Genomic DNA, 24,234 nt, shown 5'->3' on the forward strand with positions numbered 1-24,234 from the left:
CGATGTCCTACCTAAAGTAATACCTTTAGAGAGACTGGTAGGCTTTATCTTTCGAAGAACTGATTTTTGCCCCTCTGTTCTCAAGGAACATTCAAAGTCTAAGTAGGACACATCGTCAGTTTGAAAAAAACGAGGGGAGGGGGCGGCAATAAAATATGTCCATTTATTTTGAAATCAGTTGTAGGGAAAACAAATACCTTAAAACTGAGAGCTACATAAATTAACGGTATTTTGAGTAGTGACGTGTGTAGGAGAACATGGTTGATGTTTCTAATCTAACAGAAAGATTAGAAAAATGAAACAAGTTTCACTGCTGATATTATTCAATATTTATATCATTTTATTTTTGCTAACATTTACAAACCTAGAAATGCCTTTCAAACCATCAAAAGGGTGTATACTGACAACTTGAAAAATGCTTTCCATACTGGGAGAAACAGTATTTCCCAAGTTGTTGAGAAAAGCTGATAAATTTCAAAGAATTCGGAATACGGACCTTTTGTAGGTTTCAATGAATGCAAACCAATTAAAAATGGAAGCCTCATGAGCTTTTATCTTAGAAAAATGCAAAATTACATACATTGGGATCTCATCTTACAGTGTCCTTCATATTTGCCAAAATGTACTTATTAATAGAAAGTCTTGGCTTATAACTAAGTCTTACGAAAAATAATTTTTCAAACAAGATGAGAATTTGTTCTACTAAAACTACTTCTGTTTCCCCTCTAGCCAAAAAAGAAAAAGAAAAAGAAAAAGTGGTGATTACCAAAAAATACAGTCATTTTTAATACTAACATAATGGAAAAGGACAAAATGACAAGGTTAACGAGCAAAGAGACAAGATCAGCATTATGGCTAGTCTTTCTCTGCGGTTCCACAATTCCTAACCCACATTTTTGCCAAATCCACATCCCACCCTACGCAGTACTTACACCTCCACCCACCTACTCACCCACCCCATTTATGACGGCGATCACCTTCCGGGCAGGTATGTGAAGTCAGCCCCATTTCCAGTAGACAATCGACTAGAATGTCTCAGGAGTGACTGAGTCAGAGAATAAGAAAATGATAAAGTGAGAAATTAAAACAGATACAAGTTATAAGGTGTGTGGAGGGAGAGCGTCTCACAGGGGGGCTAAGGGTGCGGGTGAGGAGCTAGGAACAGACTTGGGGCGAAAGGGAAGGGTTTCGAAGGAGTCCTAGGCAGGAGTGCGCAGGACAGGCGAGTGAAGCAGCTCCAGCCAGAAGATCCAAAAAAAAACAAAAAACCAAAACAAAACAAAACAAAAGCCACAGCTTTTCCTCCGGGAATAACCTAAGGAAAGCGACTGTAGGGACGCCGCGGCGGGAGGCAGTCCCGGGAGGCACAGGAGGCCGGGAACTCACCACCTGGTAGCGCCCAGTCCCCGGCTGGTGGTGATCCATACTGCCCGGCTCGGGATCCGGCTTCCGAGACAGGGAGTCTTCTCCGTGCTCAGCTCCCACGGCCACCCCCGTCGACGACGTCGTCGCCGCAGGGCCCCTTCCGCCTCCGTTCCTGCAGCCGCGGTCTCCCGGCGGAAGCTCTTCACTTCCTGTGGCTCCCGCAGCAACCGCCGAGACCTCCGCGTTGGTCGCGGTTCCGCGGAGAAGCTCCGGGGCGCCGCGCGCGCTAGTGAGCATGCTCGGACCGCTCGCGCAGACTCGCTGGCTCCGCCGGCGTCCCATCCGCGCCGCCAGTGGGAGGGTGTAGCTGGGTGGGAGGAGATGGAAAAGTAAGGCAAGTCCGGGGGAGCTGTCTAGGTTGTCAACCTGTCGAGTGGGCGGTCGCAAAAGGCGCGCGGGGGGAGGGAATGACCCGTCCTTGATTGGTCTTTTCTGTGTGCGCGAGTTTCGCGCAGGCACGAGCCAGTGCGCCTTCTCACCACACAGAGACAGAGGCTGACAAGGGATGGAGCCGCGTTCCTAGAACACCTGAGGACGGGTCGCCCGGGTACACGACACTTCCTCGTATTACTCACCCAGCGTAGGACATGGGGAGGAGATTCATCTCTAGAACATTCCCAAAACGCTTATTCAAAATCATTCGTAAGATAAGGGATTTTTTAAAGACTAATATAGAGTAGTTCTAGTTTACAGAAAAATTGAGAAGTTACAGAGATATCCCATATACACTTTCCTCCTACACATGCATAACCCCCCACCATTATCAACATCCCCACCCTAGAGTGGTACGTGTGTTACGATTGATGAACCCGCATTGACACATCATCATCACTCAAAGTCCATAGTTTTCTCAGGGTTCACTCAGGTTGTTGTATACTCCTCGAGTTAGGACAAATGTGTAATGGCAGGTATCCATCATTATAGTATCCTACAGAGTATTTCCACTGCCCTGAAATTCTTCTGTGGGATAATTTTTGTTTTGTTTGTTGTTTTTTTAGAGATGGGGTCTCACTATATTGCCCAGACTGGAGTGCAGTGGCTGTTCGCAGGCGCAATCATGGCTCACTGCAGCCTCGAACTCCTCGGCCCAAGCTATCCACCTGCCTCAGCCTCTGGAGTAGCTGAGACTACAGGCACTAGCTCTTTGGTTACTTTTTAAACTCTTTTTTCCACTTTTTGGTAATAAGAGATTTAAAAATCCAACGGACTCTCCAGACAACTCTCAAAGAAACAGGTCTCTAGAGTTCTAGGTTACCGGAAGGACGTTAGAAGAAAGTAATGAAATCAGATAGGATTATTTTGTGGTAATACTCAATAATTCCAATGGATTTAACAGCAAGGAATCACTTGGGAGCATTGTTAATAGTATCTCAGTGTCTGGTTAACCACACATGACACGGCATAAAGCATATTTCTCTAGCAAGCAGAAGAATATGGCAGAGCAGCGAAAAGTACCTTTTAACCTGAAGACCAACATTCTATACCCTAAAAACTATGATGCTGCTTGATGTGACCCAGCTATGTTTTCAACATAACACCACATTTTCCCTAAACGATCTTACAGTGGAGCCCCCTGAAGGGAAGGAAAGGGATCTGGAGCCCCATTTACTTTATTTCCTTCACGAATGTCCAGAGGAGATCCTTGAAATGAAGACTGCCACTGGGTGAGCCTAATCAACTGGTTAAAATAGCAAGATACGATAAAAACAGAAACTCTTTGAGAGATTGACAACTAAAAAATGTAAGCCTTACTCGTAGTACTTTTTAAAGCATTCATCAACTCTCCCTATTTGTGCCATTTTGACATGTCTAATAGAAAGCATTACTGTGCTAACAATAAGAGGTAATGGTATCTCATACTTAAATATTGTTAAACTTGCCTTGTTTTGATCTTAATGTATTTTAGTTTCTAGGCCAATAAACATATGTCATTTTATTGGTATTACTGGTGTAAACGCTCACTCTCACAATTTCACTCCAAATGGTATTGCCTTTCGATGACCAAAACAACAGCCAGTGTCAGCAAACTGAAATTAGATCCTTATATCACTTACTATCTATAAGATTTATTTAGAACTTAATTTTATATGCATATGTGTTTTCATTAATCATTCATGTGTTCATCTGTTTCTCAAATAGATGGCTGCTCAGAGCAGAGACCATTTTCTTACACCCAATGCAGCACTGAGAACGTAACAGTAAAAATCAAAGACCTGACCAAAAGCAGATATCTTGAATCCTGATAGAGTAACAGATTCTTTCTATTTTACCCTCCTCCCAGATTCTCTGAACATTTTGCTAATCTAGTGGAGTAACAAATTCAGCAGGAAAGTGTATTTGTAATGAGGAAGAGAAAGAGGAGAAGGAGAAGTAGAACAACAGCTTACTAGTATAGAGCCCTTTCTAAGCCAGTACTATGCATCTATTATTTTAGCCTCACCACAACTTCATGATATAGGCACAATTGCACTCCTTGGTTAACAGATGAGGAGGGAAAATAAGGCACAAGGAGTTTCATGAACTTGGCTAATGCTAAATCACTAGTAGGTGATGACAGACATCAGAGCCTCCACCATATTAAGCACTATATTAACGTAATGTACCTAATAAAGAAGAGTCCTTGTCTCTTTCCTCTTCCAAGCCACCACTACTGTGAAATGTGCAGAAGACATTAAAAGATAGCAATGTATCACAAAGAGCCAATCTGACTTATTTAAATCCCACCTTCTTGATCTATGTAAAATAATAATTCTTATTCATCATCCCCAAAAGAGCCACTCTGAGCTTCTTTTGCCCACTTTACAACTAAGCCCATGTGACCTGTGATGGACCATTACAAGCAGAGGCGATGAGTTGTCCCACTAGGAGAAACTTGAGATGCAATGGGAATAACAGTATTCTTTACCATTTTACAGGCCTTAAGCAACATCCAATAATATTTTCAATCCCTGGTATTATGGCGACAACTCTAGTTATCTAAGGAATTTGCAGTGGTGCAGCACTAGAAGCTACCTCAAGTAGAACTGTAGAATTTTAGTGCACTTCACTAACACCTCTCATTCTGGCTTGATCAATTTTCATCTCCAAACACACAGCCACCCAGAATTTTACTAGTGCTGCTGTGCAGCACTGAAGTAGACATGGAGATAAGCTGCCCAGATTCCGTTTCAAGAAAGCACACTCTGCCCAGCTGGAAGGAATGTGGCTGGCAGACAACTTCCAATTGGTAGCTTTGTCAAGGTCTCCCTCAGCTTTCAACCTGAGGAGGTGCTATTTTCAGGGTGGCACCCAGCCACTAACTGAGCAAGACAGTGGTACAAGGCTCTGGCTATTTTTGCCAGACACTGAAGCCGTTAAAGAGACAAACTTTGCTTCAGAGTTCCCTGTGAAGCTGGCAGAGACTTTTTCAGCTCTGCAGCATGTTGCGACAGCTCCCCCTGCCCAGTCCTTTTTCTTTTCACAGACATTGCTCCCCAGTGGATCTCTTGCACTGAAAACTTTATATCAGCATCTGCATCCCGGAGAACCCAACTAAGACAGGTACCAATATGTATAGTGACAGAGCAGTATTATCAAACTTGTGTTAGATAATTACAACTATCATTTTACATGGTTGGTGTTTCATCTTCAGAATAACCCTCAGGACTCCACATTGTTAGCATTTTCTCATGTGGATGTAATGTATCTGTAAGCCTTCCTACTAAGAATGACTTTGATGTTGTTCTGTAGTGTAATGCTATATAGAGTTCGTGGGGACCTCTTTGCCTGAGGCGTACTTCCCATTGGGAACCCCTCCCACCTTCCCAGAAGCAGGGCCATTCCCTCTAGAGGTAAACTAGCAACTTAGCATTCATCATCCTCTTTCTTACATCGTCAGATATATTGAGCTACACACCCAAATGCCAGGATTCTTCGCTGGGAGTCCCATCAGTTAAAGAGCAGTAAGACATGCCATTGCCTACAGAAAGCCGTCTTACACAGGCCTAAATCACAGGGAGGCAATGTTCCAAATTTTCCTTACCACTTCACTGATTTTTAGTTATCACTTCCTCTACCACATAGAACTATTCAAAGTGGCTATTGGTGGTTAGTGTGATTACAGATCTTAGTAATGAATTGCATTTGGAATATGTGTGGTTTTTGTATAATTACCTGTAGAATGACTGGAAAGAGGTAAAATTACATTATCTGAAAATTTCTGTCTCCACCTAACGAAAATTCACTAGTCATTTTCTGAACATTAAATTCTAAAGCATATTTTAGAAAATATAAGAAACTATTGCTTTTCACATATAAATGTAAATTAACACAATAATGACTCCAGTTTTATCTCTGAATCTTTTATAATACATATGTATCTTTTAATCAGTTTGTAGGCTTGAACCTCAGTTTAGCTACACATATTTCTTATTTAACTGGTTCTGAGATTCCTGTCATCTGTTCAGCTCTATAATTTTAGAGAGGATATCTAAGTGAGCAATTTTACAGTCAAGGATCTACTTCTTTTTCCTCTCTTTATTCTCCTCCAGTATGTTGGAAGAATCTGAAATAAAACTTTTTATCAGTCAGGATTCAACTAGAGAAACAGAGTCAGCAGAAGACATATCCTAAGAGATTTATTGCAAGGAATTGGCTTACACAGTTCTGTGGGCTGGTCCAGCAAGTCTGGAATCCAGAGAGCAGACCCCTGTAACTCTAGAGTAGGAGCTGAAGCTGCTGTCTACAGGCAGAATTTCTTCTTCCTCAGGGAATCCTCAGTTCTGCTCTTAAGTACATTTAACTGACTCAATCACACCCACCCAGATTATTGAGGATAATCTTCTTTACTTAAAGTCAACTGATTCAAGACTTTAATTACATCTATTAAGTCACCACAATGCCTATGTCAGTGTTTGAATAATTAGCGCTGTAATCTAGCCAAGTTGATACAGAGAACTGACATTCCCTGTTTATTTAAATACAACAAACTAATATAATATCTATATAATAAAGATAAAAGATAGAGGAAGGAACAGGAGAAAGGAAGTAAGTACCACAGAGTTACCTTAGAAATTTAAATGAATTTCCTAAATTTAAGTTTTCCTATCAGCTTTATATAATACATATAGTTGTATATGATGGCATCACCAGTAAACACTTGAAAAAGATCTGAATTCTGATAAGCTGCATCTCAGTCCTAACAACATTTTTATTTAGCATTTTCATTTTTCCTTTGTTTGGTAACAGGCAACAAATGTGAGCAAATCAGTAGCCATTTTGCTTTGGGGAATTCATATTTGAACTTAGAATAACTCATAAGTTATTAAAATAATCTTTGCTTTACCTTGGGTATGGAAGGCTGTTCTTTGACCATACTAAAGCAGGACTTTCTGGGTTGTCATCTCCTCTTTACTCTGTAAGCCATAGAAGAGCAGCACTGTCACTGAGGATAGGGCTGTTATGACAGGTGTCCCTTAATTGGCTAATGTGATTATTGTATAAGAAGACAAACACTGTGTGTGTGTGTGTGTGTGTGATGTGTGTGTGTCTGTATGTGTAAAATATTAGGAAAGAGAAATGTCTCCTACACATCCAGATCTTCTTAACATGTTAATGTGCATTTGCTCTTTTTCTTTCATAACAGAAACCAGGCCTCATTTGTTTAACACAGTCTGATGTCAGTACACTGCTTCACCATTAGCAACATATTATGATACAACAATAAGGTCACTATATAAGAAGGTTGCCTGATTTCAGCCTGAGGATAAAGGTCACTCAATATCTGAAGGATAAAATGACAATGATAATCAGATGGAATAACTTACCAGATGCTGCCTTTCTAGAACTAGGAAGAAAATTATACCCATTTCCTGGCTTTAACATTCAAATAGGTGAAAAAACTAGTGGCCTGACAATGCCAAAGTAAGCCAAGATAATGTTTGGAAAAAAAAAAGGAAGTTCCTTTTGTATCTGGCAGATATATCCTAGAAAAAATAAAATATTTACATTGCATTTCACTTCACCTATGAATTATATGTGAAATTCTCATAAAATATCTATAAATTCTGTTTATGAAGATGATTATTGAGAAATCTGGCATGATTTCCCCAGTAAAGGTGAAGACACCAAGTGGAATTCCAGATACTGACTTTTAAAAACAAAAGCATACATTTACGTCTTTAATCCATCTTGAGTTAATTTTTGTATATGGTGTAAGGAAGGGATCCAGTTTCAGCTTTCTACATATGGCTAGCCAGTTTTCCCAGCACCATTTATTAAATAGGGAATCCTTTCTCCATTGCTTGTTTTTGTCAGGTTTGTCAAAGATCAGATGATTGTAGATGTGTGGTGTTATTTCTGAGGCTTCTGTTCTGTTCCATTGGTCTATATATCTATTTTGGTACCAGTACCATGCTGTTTTGGTTATTGTAGCCTTGTAGTATAGTTTGAAGTCAGGTTAGCGTGATGCCTCTAGCTTTGTTCTTTTTGCTTAGGATTGTCTTGGCTATGCAGGCTCTTTTTTGGTTCCATATGAACTTTAAAGTAGTTTTTTTGCAATTCTATGAAGAAAGTCAGTGGTAGCTTGATGGAGATAGCACTGAATCTGTAAATTACCTTTTCTTCCTATCCATGAGAATGGAATGTTCTTCCATTTGTTTGTGTCCTTTTTTATCTCGTTAAGCAGTGGTTTGTAGTTCTCCTTGAAGAGGTCCTTAAATGTAAGACCTAACACCCTAAAAACCCTAGAAGAAAACCTAGGCAATTCCATTCAGGACATAGGCATGGCAAAGACTTCATGACTAAAACACCAAAGGCAAAAACAACAAAAGCCAAAACAGACAAATAGGATCTAATTAAATGAAAGAGCTTCTGCACAGCAAAATAAACTATCATCAGAGTGAACAGGCAACCTACAGAATGGGAGAAAATTTTTGAAATCTACCCATCTGACAAAGGGCTACTATTCAGAATCCACAAAGAACTTAAACAAATTTACAAGAAAAAACAAAAATCCCATCAAAGGGCAAAGGATATGAACAGACACTTCTCAAAAGATGACATTTGTGCAGCCAACAGACATATGAAAAAAATGCTCTTCATCACTGGTCATCAGAGAAGTGCACATCAAAACCACAATGAGATACAATCTCACACCAGTAAGAATGGTGATAATTAAAAAGTCAGGAAACAACAGATACTGGAGAGGATGTGGAGAAATAGGAGCGCTTTTACACTGTTGGTGGGAGTGTAAATTAGTTCAATGGTCAAAGACAGAGTGGCGATCCCTCGAAGATCTAGAACTAGAAATGCCATTTGACCCAGTGATCCCATTACTGGGTATATACCCAAAAGAGTATAAATCATGCTACTATAAAGACACATGCACATGTATGTTTATTGTGGCACTATTTGCAATAGCAAAGACTTGGAACCAAACCACATGTCCATCAGTGATAGACTGGATTAAGAAAATGTGGCAAATATACACCATGGAATACTATGCAGCCATAAAAAAGATGAGTTCATGTCCTTTGCAGGGACATGGATGAAGCTGGAAACCATCATTCTAAGCAAACTATCACAAGGACAGAAAACCAAACACTACATGTTCTCACTCATAGGTGGGAGTTGAACAATGAGAACACATGGACACACCGAGGGCAGGGAACATCACACACTGAGGCCTGTCGGGGGTCGGGGGCTGGGGGAGGGATAGCATTAGGAGAAATACCTAATGTAGATGACAAGTTGATGGGTGCAGCAAACCACCATGGCACATGTATACCCGTGTAACAAACCTGCACATTGCGCACATGTACCCTAGAACTTAAAATATAATAAAAAAAAAGCATAAATGTTGCAAAACCACATGCACACACGCACACACACACACACACATGCAAATACAGCACAGGTAGTAGAAAATCAAAATTAATTTTTTTGTCTAAATGGGACAGATGATGTGGCTCGCTGTAGTCCCTATAAGTTCTTTAGAACTCAATTGTCTAGAAAAGAAAGAAAATGCATATTTTCTTAGAACCATAAAACTTTAGCCTTTATTTATCCTATAACTTTGAGATCACCTACCCCAACAGCTTAATTTTGAAGATATGGAAACTAAGGCTTACAAAAGCAAATGCAGCCTCAGCGTGATATCTAGGAAGCAACTACCACCTCACTTCCAGCTTGATTCAAATGTGGTAACTAATAAAACAATCCAAAATAGCCCATTGACCGTTCCTACCTCATCCAACTAGAAATAGCCTTCTAAAACAGCACTAATAAAAATCAAAATTATAGAACTCAAACACATTATGAACTCAACATGTCAAAAATGTTTTTGGAAGAAACATTGCAGGCATTGTATTGTCACCAAAAAGGATAAATTCTAATATAGTTGTGAATCCTCTCGGGTTGATGCTTTAAAACAAGTAAAACATCAACTTTTAAAAGTACAATAAAAAGTGTCCTCCACAAATAATCATTGAAAATACAATAGGTACCTAACATTAGTTGTATGTATTCAAGCTTAAAAACCAAAGAATCCCAACTCCACACATACATTTCCATTTATGTAAGGTTGGGATAAAAGAGAACCTAAACACGAGCCTACCTCGCTTAGTCCAGCCTCCAAATTTTAACCATGGGACTTTACCATGATTCCTGAAACAATACAACTACACTGTCCAATATGGTAGCCACTAGCTACATATAACCACTTAAATATAAATATTAAAATATTAAACATTCAGTTCTTCAGTCATACTGGCCACATTTCAAGTGCTCAGTTACCACATGTGTCTAGTGGTTACCATATGGGACAGAGCAAATATAGAACATTTGCATCATCACAGAAAGTTTATTGGACATCATTGCTCAAGCAAATATTCTCTTACTATTCACCTTGCATTATTCTCCTCCCAGCTGGGCTCACACCTGTAATCCCACCACTTTAGGAGGCTGAGGCAAGAGGATCACTTGAGCTTAGGAGTTAGAGGTTGTGGTGAGCTATGATCATGCCACTGCACTCCAGCCTAGGTAACAGAGCAAGACCCAGAGATAAGCCTCAGCAACAAAGTGAAGCCTCTGTCTCTACAAAAAATAAATGAATAAAAATATTAGCCAGGTACAGTGGTGTGTACCTGTAGTCCCATCTGCTTGGGAGCTTGAGGCAGGAGGATCCCTTGAGCCCAGGAGTTAGAGGTTGCAGTGAGCTATGATCATGTCACTGCACCCCAGCCAAGGTAACAGAGCAAGACCTTGTCTCAAAAACAACAACAACAAAACATCTCCTTCCTTCACTTCCTGAATTATCCAAATAATTTTGTAATAGCCTTGGTCCCAACTCTGCTGTACATTATTAGCAAGGTGACCCTGGATAAGTCACTTAACCTGCTAAGCTGGTTTGCTCATCTTCAGTGTCAGAATATTAATTCCATCCCTATCTGTCAGGTTGTTGTGAAGCTCAACATACATTTGTATGAATGTTATATTTGTGTATAACCATACAAATATAAAGGCTTATAATTCCTAGAGGCCCTTTTCCTTTCTTTCATTTTCCAGTGGCTCCCAAAGAAGAAAAAAAAAAGAAAAAATTTAAGATATTTTGCACTTAAAATGTGGAGTAAAAATTGTAATTCAGGGAGAGTGGAGACTATCTAATAGAACAGACAAGTCAATTAGGTCTCCCAACTTGGCCCCATATTTTTTCTAGGCTATGTGTCTGGACTTCTACCTTACATAATGACTCGTCACAAAATTCGTAATAGATTCCAGTGTGTGTAACCACAGAAAATATGTCGCTAGTTGTTTATCCAGAAGTGAAACTATTATATGTTTGTCAATCATAATATGGCAATAATAGCTAACATTTATTGAATACTGCTAGCATTTTGCTAAGTCTTCATATGTATCAAGTCACAACTTCATATGTATCAACTCGCAACAAACATATAGAATAAGTACTATTACCATTTCACATATCAGGAAACTGAGTCTTAGAATCTTAAGAAATTTTAACAAAGGTCACAAACAACTAGTGAAGGGAGATTTGCTGGCTTTTCTTTAACAACTTTTTATCACAATATACACCAATACAGGAAAGTATACGCCTTGTGTATACCTTTATATACTTGTACACCTTGATGATTTTCCATCAGCTGAACAAACCCATGCACCCAGCACCCACATTAAGAGACAAAATATTTCCAGAACCTCAAAAGACGCGCTGGCACACTTCTTGCCTCTACCTTTGTACAAAGGATAACCATTATCCTGACTTTTAACACCACAAATTAGTTTCCACAGTCTTTTTAACTTTATGTACATAGAAGCATACTATATGTATCCTTTTGAGTCTGATTCATTTTCCTCATGTTTGTAAGATTTATTCATATTGTTGGGTGCAGTTGTAGTTTATTCATTTTTGTTGCTGTATAGTATTTCATTGTGTGAATATGCTATTTATTTACCTGTTTTACTAAATAAATATGACTGGTGAGCATTTGAGTTGTTTCTGTTTTGGGTCTTGCATTAGTTTCCTAGGGCTGCTGTTACATAGCACCACAAACCAAGTGGCTTAAGCAACAGAAATTTATTGTCTTATAGTTCTGGAGGCTAGAAGTTCAAGATCAAGGTGTCAGCAGGTTGATTCCTTTGAAGGGCTGTAAGGAAAAATATGTTCCATGCCTCTCCCATACTTCTTGGTGGTTTGCTGGCAGTCTTTGATATTCCTTGGCTTGTAAAATTATCACCCTGATCTCTGTCTTCATCTTGATACGGCATTTTCTCTATGTACATTTCTATATCCAAATTTTCTCAATTTATAAGGTCACCAGTATAGTGGATTAGGGACCCACACTTCTCCTGTATGGCTTCATCTTAACTAATAAAATCTGCAACAACACCATTTCCAAACGAGATCACACTCTCAGGCCAGGATTTTAACATACGAATTTGGAGGGTGGAGGGGACACAGTTCAACCCATAAGAGAGCTATTATGAACAATGCTGCTAAGAATACTCTTGTACATGTTGTGGTGAATATATGCACTGATTTCTGATGAGTATATTTCTACAAATGAATATAGTGTTGTATACACACACACACACTCACATATGTGTGTGTGTATTCAGCTTTAGTAGATGCTGCCAAATGGTTTTCTAAAATGTTTATACCAATTTTTCCTCCCATCATCAATGTATGGGAATTCCAGGTGAGCCACAGCTTCACAAACATTTTGTATTGTCTCTGTTTCTTATTTTAGGTATTCTGATGAGACTATAGTTGTATCTGGTTATTTTAATTTGGATTTTCCAGTGACTGTTAAACTCCTCTTTATATGCTTCTTGACCATCTGGAGGTCATCTTTGCTGACCTATTTATTTGTCTGTTTTTGTACTGAGTCTGCTACTTTTTTTCTTGGATTTGCAGCAACTCATTATCTTTCTGGAAATGGGTCCCATGTTAGATATAGAAATGCAGATAGAGATATTGATGTCCCTTTTCATTCTTCTTGGCTTTAGGAACCAGGCTCAGGCGAATGGTCAGATGTGGTAGATTTGCCTCACTTTCTGCTTCTTTCTCAATGCCTGTGTTGAAAATGCCCAAGGTAGAAGAGGAAAAATCATATTACAAAATAGGGAGAGGAGGAATAAATTGGTACAGAACTGTCCATCAACAGATGGGTTCTTTGAAGTTTTGTTTTGTTTTTTTGGTTCTTTATTTGACCTTTAGTTTCAGGGAGTGTGTTTGTCTATGTGAACATCCCAGTGACTATCTGTCTCTTTCTTTTGATGTTCCCTTCAGAACACCTTAGCAATTTTGCCTGCTCACCTCTTTTCTTTATAGCTTGTCTGGGCTTACTTCCCCTGCCTTCCAGCTCTGGCTGCTGAGGATTGGATGTTTCCACTTTCAATACCTAACATAAGACCTGCATAGAATAAGGCGTCATTATTGATTTGTTGACTAAAATTGGTTGAAGTTTCCCTTCCATTGCTATATAGAAATAACCATAAGATGCTGTGTCATTTCTTAAGAATTTTTAATTTCAACAAAGAAATATTCCAGGAGGTTTTAAAAAAGTATCATACTTTGCAAATGAGGTTTAGAAAACTTCTAATAGTTCTCCATGAATTTTTCTCTGATTTTCTCTAAGTATAAGTAGAGTTCTCTAAATTTTTCCCTGATTTTTCTCTAAATGAAAATAGGTCTGACCACTTAAATGGTACCTCATTAATGATCTCCTTTTATTTATTATTACAGATAGTCTCTTGTGATCCTCAACCATGTGTTGGTTCTATAATGAGCTAGAACTCTACTGAAGAGACTTTATGGGTGACTGTTTTACTCTGATAAAATATAAATAACATAACATTTATGATTTTAACCATGTTTAAATGTACAATTTAGTGACATTAAGTACATCACACTGTTATGCCACTGCCGCCACCACCACCACATCTCCAGAACTTTTTTATCATCCCAAACTGAAACTTTGTACCCATTAAACACTAGCTCCCCACTCCCATCTCCTTCCAACCTCTGGCAACCACCTTTCTACTTTCAGTCTTTATGACTTTCACACTTCTAGGTACCTTACATAAGTGGAAGCAGGCAATATCTGTCCTTTTGTGTCTGGCTTACTTCATTTAGCATAATGTCCTCAGGGTTCTTCCATGTTGTAGTATATGTCAAAATCGTATTGCTTTTTGTTTGTAATATGTGTCAGAATTTCATTCCATGTTGTAGTAAGTGTAAGAATTATTTGGTTAAATAATATACATTTGCATTATATACCACATTTCCTTTATCCATTCATCCACGAATGAACATTGGGTTGTTTCTACTGAGTTATTTTATTTAATCTTCGTAACTACTGCCCATGGCAGAGCTGAATTTTAAAGTTGCTTCTGTTACTCACATAGCAGCTGGCCCTGGCCAAGTTGAACTTTCGCTTTGTATCTTAATTTCCTCATTGTAAAATGGAAGTGAAAATATCTACCTCACTGGACTGGAGTGAGGATTTAATAAAATAATGAGATACCTAGAATAAAGTCTGCAAATAGTAGGTATCCAACAACTGGCAGCTAGAAACATGACTCCTGTTGAGAGCAGACAATTCAAGTCAGTTCCATACATCTCAGGAGTCCAGACTAAGGTATGCAATGTGTCTCTTGCTTTATCAAAATCATCTTAGGTTGTACATATGTGGCATGTCCTGAAGATATTTTTAGCTTGTAAAGTACTAAAATCAGTGAAGGAAGACAGGAATCATTTGTGAAACATGAACTTTTTCTTCTGCCCACAATCTATTTGCTAACCTCAGAAAGGTCAAGTCAAAAAGTTCAATTTAAGGAATACTAATGATTTGTCTTTGGGGAGAACCGTTTTACTTTGTTTATCTGAAAAACAAAATCGTATCTTTAAGAAATATAGACTTAACAACTCATTATAAATAAAAGCATCTTCAGATTCAACTAAAACTAATCTAATTATCAGGGTAAGCATCTGGGGAAATAAAAGGCCAAACCTTTCAGCTAGATTTTTTATGAACTTTTATAAAAAACTAGATTTAGATTGCCTCTAACTTAAAATATTACTATAACCATAAATAACTTTTAAATTATCTTCATAATTTTAATAACTAAAGTTTCATAATAAACACTTTTCTGATAAAAGAAATTTTGAACATACAAAAGGTAGACAACAGATTTATTTCAGGTCTTTTTTTCTAAGCATAGTTTTTTGAGGGAAGAGGAGAGATTAAACATAATGAATAATTCTCTATATTCAATTTTATGTCCTTTTTTCACTTAACTTCATCATATAATTACCTACATGGGATTTTTCCAAAGTGATGAGAAACTTCATGAACACATTTTTAACAAGTACTTAATCATTCTCTCTTAATCCTTCTCTAAGCAAATTATTTCAAGAGCAATAGTATAGCAAAGCAATTAAAAAAGGATTGAAACAAATTTCTGGGTTAAAATTCTGTCTTCCACCAGTTGCTAGCATAAACTTGGGGAAGTTACTATTTCTCTATGTCTCAGTTTCTTCGTTGAAAAATGAGAATGTTAATGGTATACCTAGCTTTTAGGGTTGGTATAGGGGTTAATATGTTAAAACATATAAAATGCTTAGAATAGTGCCTCACATATAGTAAGCATTCTATAAATGTAGACTTGTTATCATTAGCTATTTAAAATCCTTGGTTTGATATGTAAATAATGAAATCTTAAAATAAGGTAGATTAATAATGAACTAACTACACTTAAAATCTATATCATTATTGTTGTGGACTAAATTGTATCCCATTAAAATTCATGTGTTGAAACCTTAACCCCTGAGTGACTGTATTTGAAGATAGGGCATTTAAGCAAGGTAATTAAGTTTAAGTGAGGTCACAAGGATGGGGCGCTAATCTGATAAGACTGTTGTCTTTACAGGATAAGGAAGAGACACCATAGATTTCTCTTTCTGCATGCATGCACAGAAGAAAGTCCATATTAGGACACAGTGAAAAGATGGCCATCTACAAGCCAGGAAGAGAGGCCTTATCAGACACCAACGCTGACAGCACCTGGATCTTGTACTTCTAGCCTCCAGAACTGTAAGAAAATATATTTATGTTGCTTAAACCACCCAGTCTGTGGTGTTTTCTTATGGAAGCTCTTCAGAGTAGTACAGTTGTTTATAGACAACTTATTTACAATGCTTTTTCAGTTTAAGTTTTAACATCAAGAAAGTATTTGATGTCAAATAGTATAACTACTAATCCCTGATTTTTTCATTTATGGACTTTTAATTTTATTTTTCACTTGTCAAAGGGATGTATATCTTAACTGAAAAACATAATTTGTCAAGGCCAGGCATGGTGGCTCACACCTGTAATCCCAGCATTTTGGGAGGCCGAGGTGGGTGGATTACCTGAGGTTGGGAGTTTGAGACCAGCCTGACCAACATGGAGAAACCCCGTCTACTAAAAATACAAAATTAGCTGGGCGTGATGGTGCATGCCTGTAATCGCAGCTACTCCGGAGACTGAGGCAGGAGAATCACTTGAACACGGGAGGTGGAGGTTGCAGTGAGCCGAGATAGTGCCATTGCACTACAGCCTGGGCAGCAAGAGCAAAATTCCGTCTCAAAAAAACAAAAACAAACAAACAAATGAAACATAATTTGTCAAATCTTCCAAAGAAAAGTGCTTAAACATATAAATGATAATCAGTAAATTTAAATGTTTATTTCCCAGTTGCATTAGCCACTCAACAGTTGTACTAGCCACTTTGTTGCACTGGTCAGTTCAATAGCCATATGTGATTAGTGGCTACCATATTAGACAGAGCAGATAGAGTACATTTCCATCATTGCAGGAAGTTCTATTGTACAGAACTGTACTATGTCTGTAGCCAGAGAGTGGCATGCTTGGATTATGCATCATTTCAAGAGTAGTGTGTTTTTGTCACAATTTTATGCAACTCATTATGCAATATTTAGACATTAAAAATTGTTTCTAGCTAGGCAAGGTGATGCAGAACAGCAGTCCCAGCTACTTGGGAGGCAGAGGCAGGAGGATTGTTTAAGCCCAGAGTTCAAGTCTATCCTGGGGATGGAAGGAAGGAAGGAAGAGAGGGAGAGACAGAGGGAGGGAAGAGGAAAAACTTGTTTCTAGTATGAGCCAAGCTTAATATCATTTGAGAATAATCAATCATCTATGGTAAGAATAAAATACAAGTAAAGCAATATGTGAGTACAATATACAGGTCTTATTTTACATTTTTCTTTTCTGCATTAAGTGAAAAACAACTCTCAATATACTTACCAATGTAATCTTTTCAAATAATAATTAAACAGATTTAATACAGCTTTTTTTAAAAAAAAAATCTTTAAAATTAAAAATTATAATTTGCCCTAGCTACTCAAGAGGCTGAGGCAGGAAAATCACTTGAACCCGGGAGGCAGAGCTTGCAGTGAGCCAAGATCATGCCACTGCACTCCAGCCTGGTCGACAGGGGAAGACTCTGTCTCAAAAAAAAAATTATAATTTGCTCAGAAGTAAAGAGACCAGTATAATAAACCTTCATGAATCTATCACTCAGTTTCAATGATTATCAATTGATTAGCAATCTTGTTTCATCTATAACCTCGCTCTTCTCACCACCTACCCTCCACTGGATTGTTTTGAAGCAAATCTAAGACATGATATCATTTAGTCTGTAAATATTTTAGTATGTGTTATGGTCTGAATAGTTGTGCCTCCCCAAAATTCATATGTTGATATCCTAATGCCCAGTGTGATGATATTAGGAAATGAGACCTTTGGGAGGTGATTAGGTCTTGGCTGAGTTCTCATGAATGGGATTATTGCCCTTAAAAAGGTGCTCTAGACAGCTTTCTTGCTTTCTTTCTGCCATGTAATAATATAATGAAAAGTCTGGAACCAGGAAGAGTGCCCTCACCAGAACCCACCCATGCTGGCAGTCTGATTTTTGTATTTTCAGCCTCCAGAACCATGAGAAATAAATATCTGTTGTTTAAACCAGGGGTCCCCAAACCCCAGGCCGTGGACTGGTACCGGTCAATGGCCTGTTAGGAACTGAGCCACACAGCTTGAGGTGAACGGTGGGCAAGCGAGCATTACCGCCTGAGCTCCATTAGATTCTCATAAGAGCGTGAACCCTATTGTGAACTGCGCATGCAGGGGATCTAGGTTCCACACTCCTTATGAGAATCTAATGCCTGGATGATCTGGGGTGGAACAGTTTCATCCCCAACCATCTCCTCACCCGCCACTGTCTGAAAACATTGTCTTCTACGAAACTGGTCCCTGGTGCCTAAAAGGTTGGAGACTGCTGGTTTAAACCATCTAGTCTATGGTACTTTGTTACACAGCCTAAACTAAGACAGCACGTACCGCAAAATATAAGAACATTTTAAGACATAATCACAATATCCATTATCACAGCTTGAAAAAAAAGCCTAAACAGTAGTTCTTAATATTATCAAATATATAGTCATTAAATGTGACCTTTTGTAAAAACAAAAACACTTAGTTTTTCTGACTTTACCACCAAATTTCAAGGTTGGGAAGTACCTGTGATTATGTCATCAATTTAAGGTAGTGACCTTAAATTGGTAGTGATCATCTGATGTTAGAAACACTATAGATCTGGAACTTAAAAGTTGAAGGAAAAAAAAAAAAAGAAACACTATAGATCAGTATTCAGGAAATGAAAGCAGTATGTTTTATCTATCATTTGCCAACAACAACAAAATGCTTCAGAAGCAAACTGAAAAATTATCAGTAGAAACAAAAGTACTTTAAGCTATCCAATTAATCAATTTAGGTAAAATAATCTTAATAATAAAAACAAGTCACCCCTTCACACCCACTAGGATAACAACTGAAAAAAAAAACAGAAAAATAACGTGTTAATGGGGATTTGGAGAAATTGGAACACCTGTGCATTGTTGGTGGGAATGTAAAATGGTACAGCCATTGTGGAAAATAGTATGGCCAATTCTCAAAAACTAATATGGTAATAAAATTACCATATAATCTAGCAATTTATTAATAACTTCTGGGTATATAAAACTCCCAAAAGTGAACACAGAGTCTAGAAGAGATATTTGTACACCCATGTTCATAGTCGCATTATTCAAAATAGCTAAAACATGAAAGAAAACTAAGTGTCTTTTATGGATGAATGAATAAGCAAAATGTGGTATATACTTAGCACATTATTACTCAGAAGGAAATTCTGTCACATGCTACAAGATGGATGTATATTGAGGACATGATGATAAGTGAAATAATTCAGTCGCAGACAAATAATTCCATCTATATGAGGTACTTAGAGTAGTCAAAATCATGGAGACAGAAAGTAGAAGGGTGGTTGCCAAGGGCTGTAGGGTTGGGAAAATGGAGGGTTATTATTTAATGGGTAGAGTTTCTGTTTTGCAAGATGAAAAGAGTTCTGGAGATGGATGGTGATGACAGTTGTACAATAATATGAATGTACCTAATACCACTGAACTATACACTTAAAAACAGTTAAGATGGTAAATTTTATGTTATGTGTATTACCACAGTAAAAAAAATTGGAGGGAAAAAATAATACTATCCTATTTGCAACAGAAGACAAATCTTGTTACATTTTGTATTTTAGTTTTTTTTAAGTGCCGGCATTTGTAAAATTGATTATATGAACTTTGAAATCCTGTCCACTTCTAAATCTATATCCTAAGTTTCAGTTGCCTTCACTATACTATACTATACTATACTATACTATACTATACTATACTACAAGGCTGCAGTAACCAAAACAGCATGGTACTGGTACCACAACAGAGACATAGATCAATGGAACAGAACAGAGCCCTCAGAAATAATGCTGCATATCTACAACTATCTGATCTTTGACAAATCTGACAAAAACAAGAAATGGGGAAAGGATTCCCTATTTAATAAATGGTGCTGGGAAAACTGGCTAGCCATATGTAGAAAGCTGAAACTGGATCCCTTCCTTACACTTTATACAAAAATTAATTCAAGATGGATTAAAGACTTAAATGTTAGACCTAAAACCATTAAAATCCTACAAGAAAACCTAGGCAATACCATTCAGGACATAGGCGTGGGCAAGGACTTCATGTCTAAAACACCAAAAACAATGGCAACAAAAGCCAAAATTGACAAATGGGATCTCATTAAACTAAAGAGCTTCTGCACAGCAAAAGAAACTACCATCAGAGTGAACAGGCAACCTACAGAATGGGAGAAAATTTTTGCAACCTACTCATCTGACAAAGGGCTAATATCCAGAATCTACAATGAACTCAAACATATTACAAGAAAAAAACAAACAACCCCATCAAAAAGTGGGCAAAGGACATGAACAGACACTTCTCAAAAGAAGACATTTATGCAGCCAAAAAACACATGAAAAAATGCTCATCATCACTGGCCATCAGAGAAATGCAAATCAAAACCACAGTGAGATACCATCTCACACCAGTTAGAATGGCCATCATTAAAAAGTCAGGAAACAACAGGTGCTGGAGAGGATGTGGAGAAATAGGAACACTTTTACACTGTTGGTGGGACTGTAAACTAGTTCAACCATTGTGGAAGTCAGTGTGGCGATTCCTCAGGGATCTAGAACTAGAAATACCATTTGACCCAGCCATCCCGTTACTGAGTATATACCCAAAGGACTATAAATCATGCTGCTATAAAGACACATGCACACGTATGTTTATTGTGGCACTATTCACAATAGCAAAGAGTTGGAACCAACCCAAATGTCCAACAACGATAGACTGGATTAAGAAAATGTGGCACATATACACCATGGAATACTATGCAGCCATAAAAAAGGATGAGTTCATATCCTTTGTAGGGACATGGATGAAACTGGAAAACATCATTCTCAGTAAACTATCGCAAGGACAAAAAACCAAACACCGCATGTTCTCACTCATAGGTGGGAATTGAACAATGAGAACTCATGGACACAGGAATGGGAACATCACACTCCGGGGACTGTAGTGGGGTTGGGGGAGGGGGGAGGGACAGCATTAGGAGATATACCTAATGCTAAATGACGAGTTAATGGGTGCAGGAAATCAACATGGCACATGGATACATATGTAACAAGCCTGCACATTGTGCACATGTACCCTAAAACCTAAAGTATAATAAAAAAAAAAAAAGAAATTTTAATTTACATTCCAACACTTCTTCCCTCAGAAATAACTTATTGGCTTTTAAATATATACATATATATATAAAATATACGTATATAAATATATACACGTATATAAATATATACGTGTATATAAATATATACGTGTATATAAATATATACGTGTATATATATATATTTTTTTTGAGACAGAGTCTGGCTCTGTTGCCAGGCTGGAGTGCAGTGGTGCAATCTCAGCTCACTGCAACCTCCGCCCCCTGAGATCAAGCGATTCTCCTGCCTCAGCCTCCCGAGTAGCTGGGACTACAGACGTGCACCACCATGCCCAGCTAATTTTTGTATTTTTAGTAGAGACGGGGTTTCACCATGTCGGCCAGGATGGTCTCGATCTCTTGACCTCATGATCCGCCCACCTCGGCCTCCCAAAGTACTGGGATTACAGGTGTGAGCCACCCCCGGCCTTAAATATTTTTAATTTAATCATTCAGTGGTTCATTTGGGCATTCTTTCTTTTAACAAGCACCTACAACAGTCTATTAAATATTATGACCTTGTGGTATATAGTGAGGGCCACAGAAATGAATCAGATACCTTGTCTGTTCTCAAGGAGCTCACTATTGGTAGTAAGGGCAGACAGGCATATGAGTAATTCCTGTGTCTTAAAGGATAAGGAGGACTGGGGTTAAGAGGTGGACTAAAGGTTTTCCAAGTAGAAGCAGCTTTGACGTTGTACAAGTAAAACCTGAGAAGCAAGAAGGTGCAGTGCCTGGAGAAATTGCAGGTGATTAAGTATTCTTGGGGGGTGGGGAGTGATGAATGATTGGGGTGCACAGTTAGGAGTGGTGACATAAATAGGAGCTCTGCTAGGCATGCCAAGGAATTTGGATTTTATCCTGAAGGCAAAGAGAAATCCTTTAAGGACTCAAATTAGGAATGTGACAAGATGTATGAATTTATGATGTTCAAATTGAGGATCAGTTGGAAGTGTGTTGCAAGAGAGTAGAGGCACATAAGGCATGGTAGAGCAACTGAAAGAGAGCTACAGTATTCCTAGCAGGATTCATGCTTGCCTGAGCCAGAGCAGAGCCAGTGGGCACTCAAAGGCAGAGACACAGCCCAAAGGAACTGAGGAGGTAGAACTGGCTAGGCATAGGAGGGTCCTTCCCTGGGATTTAGTAGGTCTGGAGAGGGACCTTAAAGGAATAGTTTAAATAAATTTCCCAGGTAATGCTGATGATTAGTCAGGTTTGGGACCCACCAGTGCACACTGCTTCTCAAAGAGCTTGAGTGTCCAAGAAAGAGTGACAGAAAGCCAAGAGGGGCCTTTGGTTAAACATCAAAGAGCCTGGATTGTTCATGTGCCAAAGAAAAAGAAGCAGCAGGGAGTGAGAAGTTGGAGATGAAGCTACACCCCTGAGTAGCTGAGTTTCTGGAATCCATGCAAGGGAAAGATTTTTCTTTCTTTCTTTTTTTTTTTTTTTTTTTTTTGAAATGGAGTTTGGCTCTTATTGCCCAGGCTGGAGTGCAATGGTGTGATCTCGGTTCACTGCAACCTCTGCCTCCTGGGTTCAAGCATTCTCCTGCCTCAGCCTCCTGAGTAGCTGGGATTACAGGTGCCCACCACCACGACTGGCTAATTTTTTGTATTTTTAGTAGAGATGGGGTTTCACTATGTTGGTCAGGCTGGTCTTGAACTGCTGACTTCAGGTGATCCACCCGCCTCGGCCTCCCAAAGTGCTGGGATTATAGGCGTGAGCCACTGCGCCTGGCCCAGGGGAAAAATTTTCAACAGGAAGAAGACCTCAGATCTGAGACAAGAAGAAATGGCTCAGGGATAGAAAACAGGCACCGACATTTGAGGAGAGAGGGTTAGAGAACAGGCTGAGGGAATTCTACCTAAGCTCTCCCTGCTTCCCCTTTTCCCTTTTCTGAGAAAGCTAAGATGTTTGAAAAAACTATAAAGGTCATGGAGAAGATGAGAGGGGACTCATAAAAGAGAAAGGAAAGTGCTATTGCTAAGCCAGCAAAGTGGCACATGTGTATAGTCTCAGCTACTCCGGAGTCTGAGGCAGGAAAGATCTCTGCAGGCCAAGAGCTTGAGTCCAGCTGGAGCAACATAGCAAGATCTCTGTCTCTTATGGAAAAAAAAAAAAAAAAAAAAGGTGAGGTAATGTCCTGTTGAGGTAAGGAACTATATATTAGTCCTGGTACCAGTGGGCACAATTGTGTGATTTTCTTGATGTAAGTTCACCCATTTCAGCAAATAAAAATTCAGTTCACCAGCTAAATTTGAATTTCAGATAAACAATGAATAATTTTTTTAGTATAAGTATGTCCTATGCAATATTGCAGATATAAACTAAAAAAAAAATTCCTTAGTTATTTGAAATTCAAATTTAACTGGGCATGCTGTATTTTATCTGGCAACTTTATAGGGGAACTTGAAAAATCAGATGTGAGGATTATGACTTAATACTTAAAGTTGGAATTTATTATGCAAATCATCTTCATTTATTAATGTTTATTTATTTGCAAGCATGATTCACTGCTAGTAGCAGACAGGGCCATAAGCACATACTCATAACATGGCAACAAACACAAGCGGGACTGATTAGGTCATGAAAGCTGAGCTGCATCTCTCCTCCTACTTCTGTCTCATTTCCTGAGACATTCACATTCACCTCTGACCCCAGAAATCAGCATTTTCTATCCCAATCTGCCTTGACCATGCTGGGGTCCTTCAAACCCATATCTCTGTGTTTATCATTAAGCTTTAATTCTCATGAGAATTATAATATTTCTCTCCAAAAAACCTCACCTTCATGACTTAAATTATCTTTTATGTAAAATGTAAGACTTTGCAAAGGAAAAGGTACATTTTTCATATTTTATTCTATATCACATTTTAGTTCTTAGAACACCCTCATGGGAAAATATGTTAATTATCAGATCATGTTTTTCTAGGCTAATTATTAGTGATGTAATTTTTAAATGATTGGATCAAGGAAAGAGTTGATCCTTATATATAGGCTGGCTTCATTCCTTATATATATTGTACCAATTTGGAGATATCCTGTGATCCATCAACTTACAGAATGACAAAATACATATATATCT

General features: G+C 38.4%; 1 protein-coding gene and 2 long non-coding RNA genes across 9 annotated transcripts in view; 2 read left to right on the forward strand and 1 right to left on the reverse strand.

Moving 5' to 3' along the window:
- The window catches only part of NDFIP2 (Nedd4 family interacting protein 2), an 83,041-nt gene extending 76,152 nt beyond the window's left edge, over positions 1-6,889 (reverse strand). For 3 of the 7 annotated variants that reach the window (XM_055244229.2, XM_063618720.1, XM_055244227.2), the window contains exon 1: positions 1,387-1,722. In XM_055244229.2, the coding sequence (XP_055100204.1) occupies positions 1,387-1,707 (321 nt within the window). In that variant the 5' untranslated portion in view covers positions 1,708-1,722. Of the gene's footprint in view, positions 1-1,386; positions 1,947-6,748 lie in introns of those variants that run through there. The other 4 variants (XM_063618723.1, XM_055244228.2, XM_063618722.1 and 1 more) reach the window with 3 other exon arrangements.
- Positions 1,022-6,719, forward strand: LOC129463576 (uncharacterized). The gene is made up of 4 exons (XR_008651232.2): positions 1,022-1,104; positions 2,990-3,089; positions 4,889-4,965; positions 6,652-6,719. It is a non-coding gene; the product is annotated as an uncharacterized lncRNA (long non-coding RNA).
- Positions 6,890-13,669: 6,780 nt separating the features above from the next.
- The window catches only part of LOC129463577 (uncharacterized), a 41,669-nt gene continuing 31,104 nt past the window's right edge, over positions 13,670-24,234 (forward strand). The window contains exons 1-2 of the long non-coding RNA XR_008651233.2: positions 13,670-13,741; positions 15,856-16,019. This is a non-coding gene — a long non-coding RNA (uncharacterized lncRNA). The remainder of the gene's footprint in view (positions 13,742-15,855; positions 16,020-24,234) is intronic.

The sequence above is a fragment of the Symphalangus syndactylus genome, chromosome 15 (assembly GCF_028878055.3).
Source record: "Symphalangus syndactylus isolate Jambi chromosome 15, NHGRI_mSymSyn1-v2.1_pri, whole genome shotgun sequence".
Lineage (NCBI taxonomy): Eukaryota > Metazoa > Chordata > Mammalia > Primates > Hylobatidae > Symphalangus > Symphalangus syndactylus.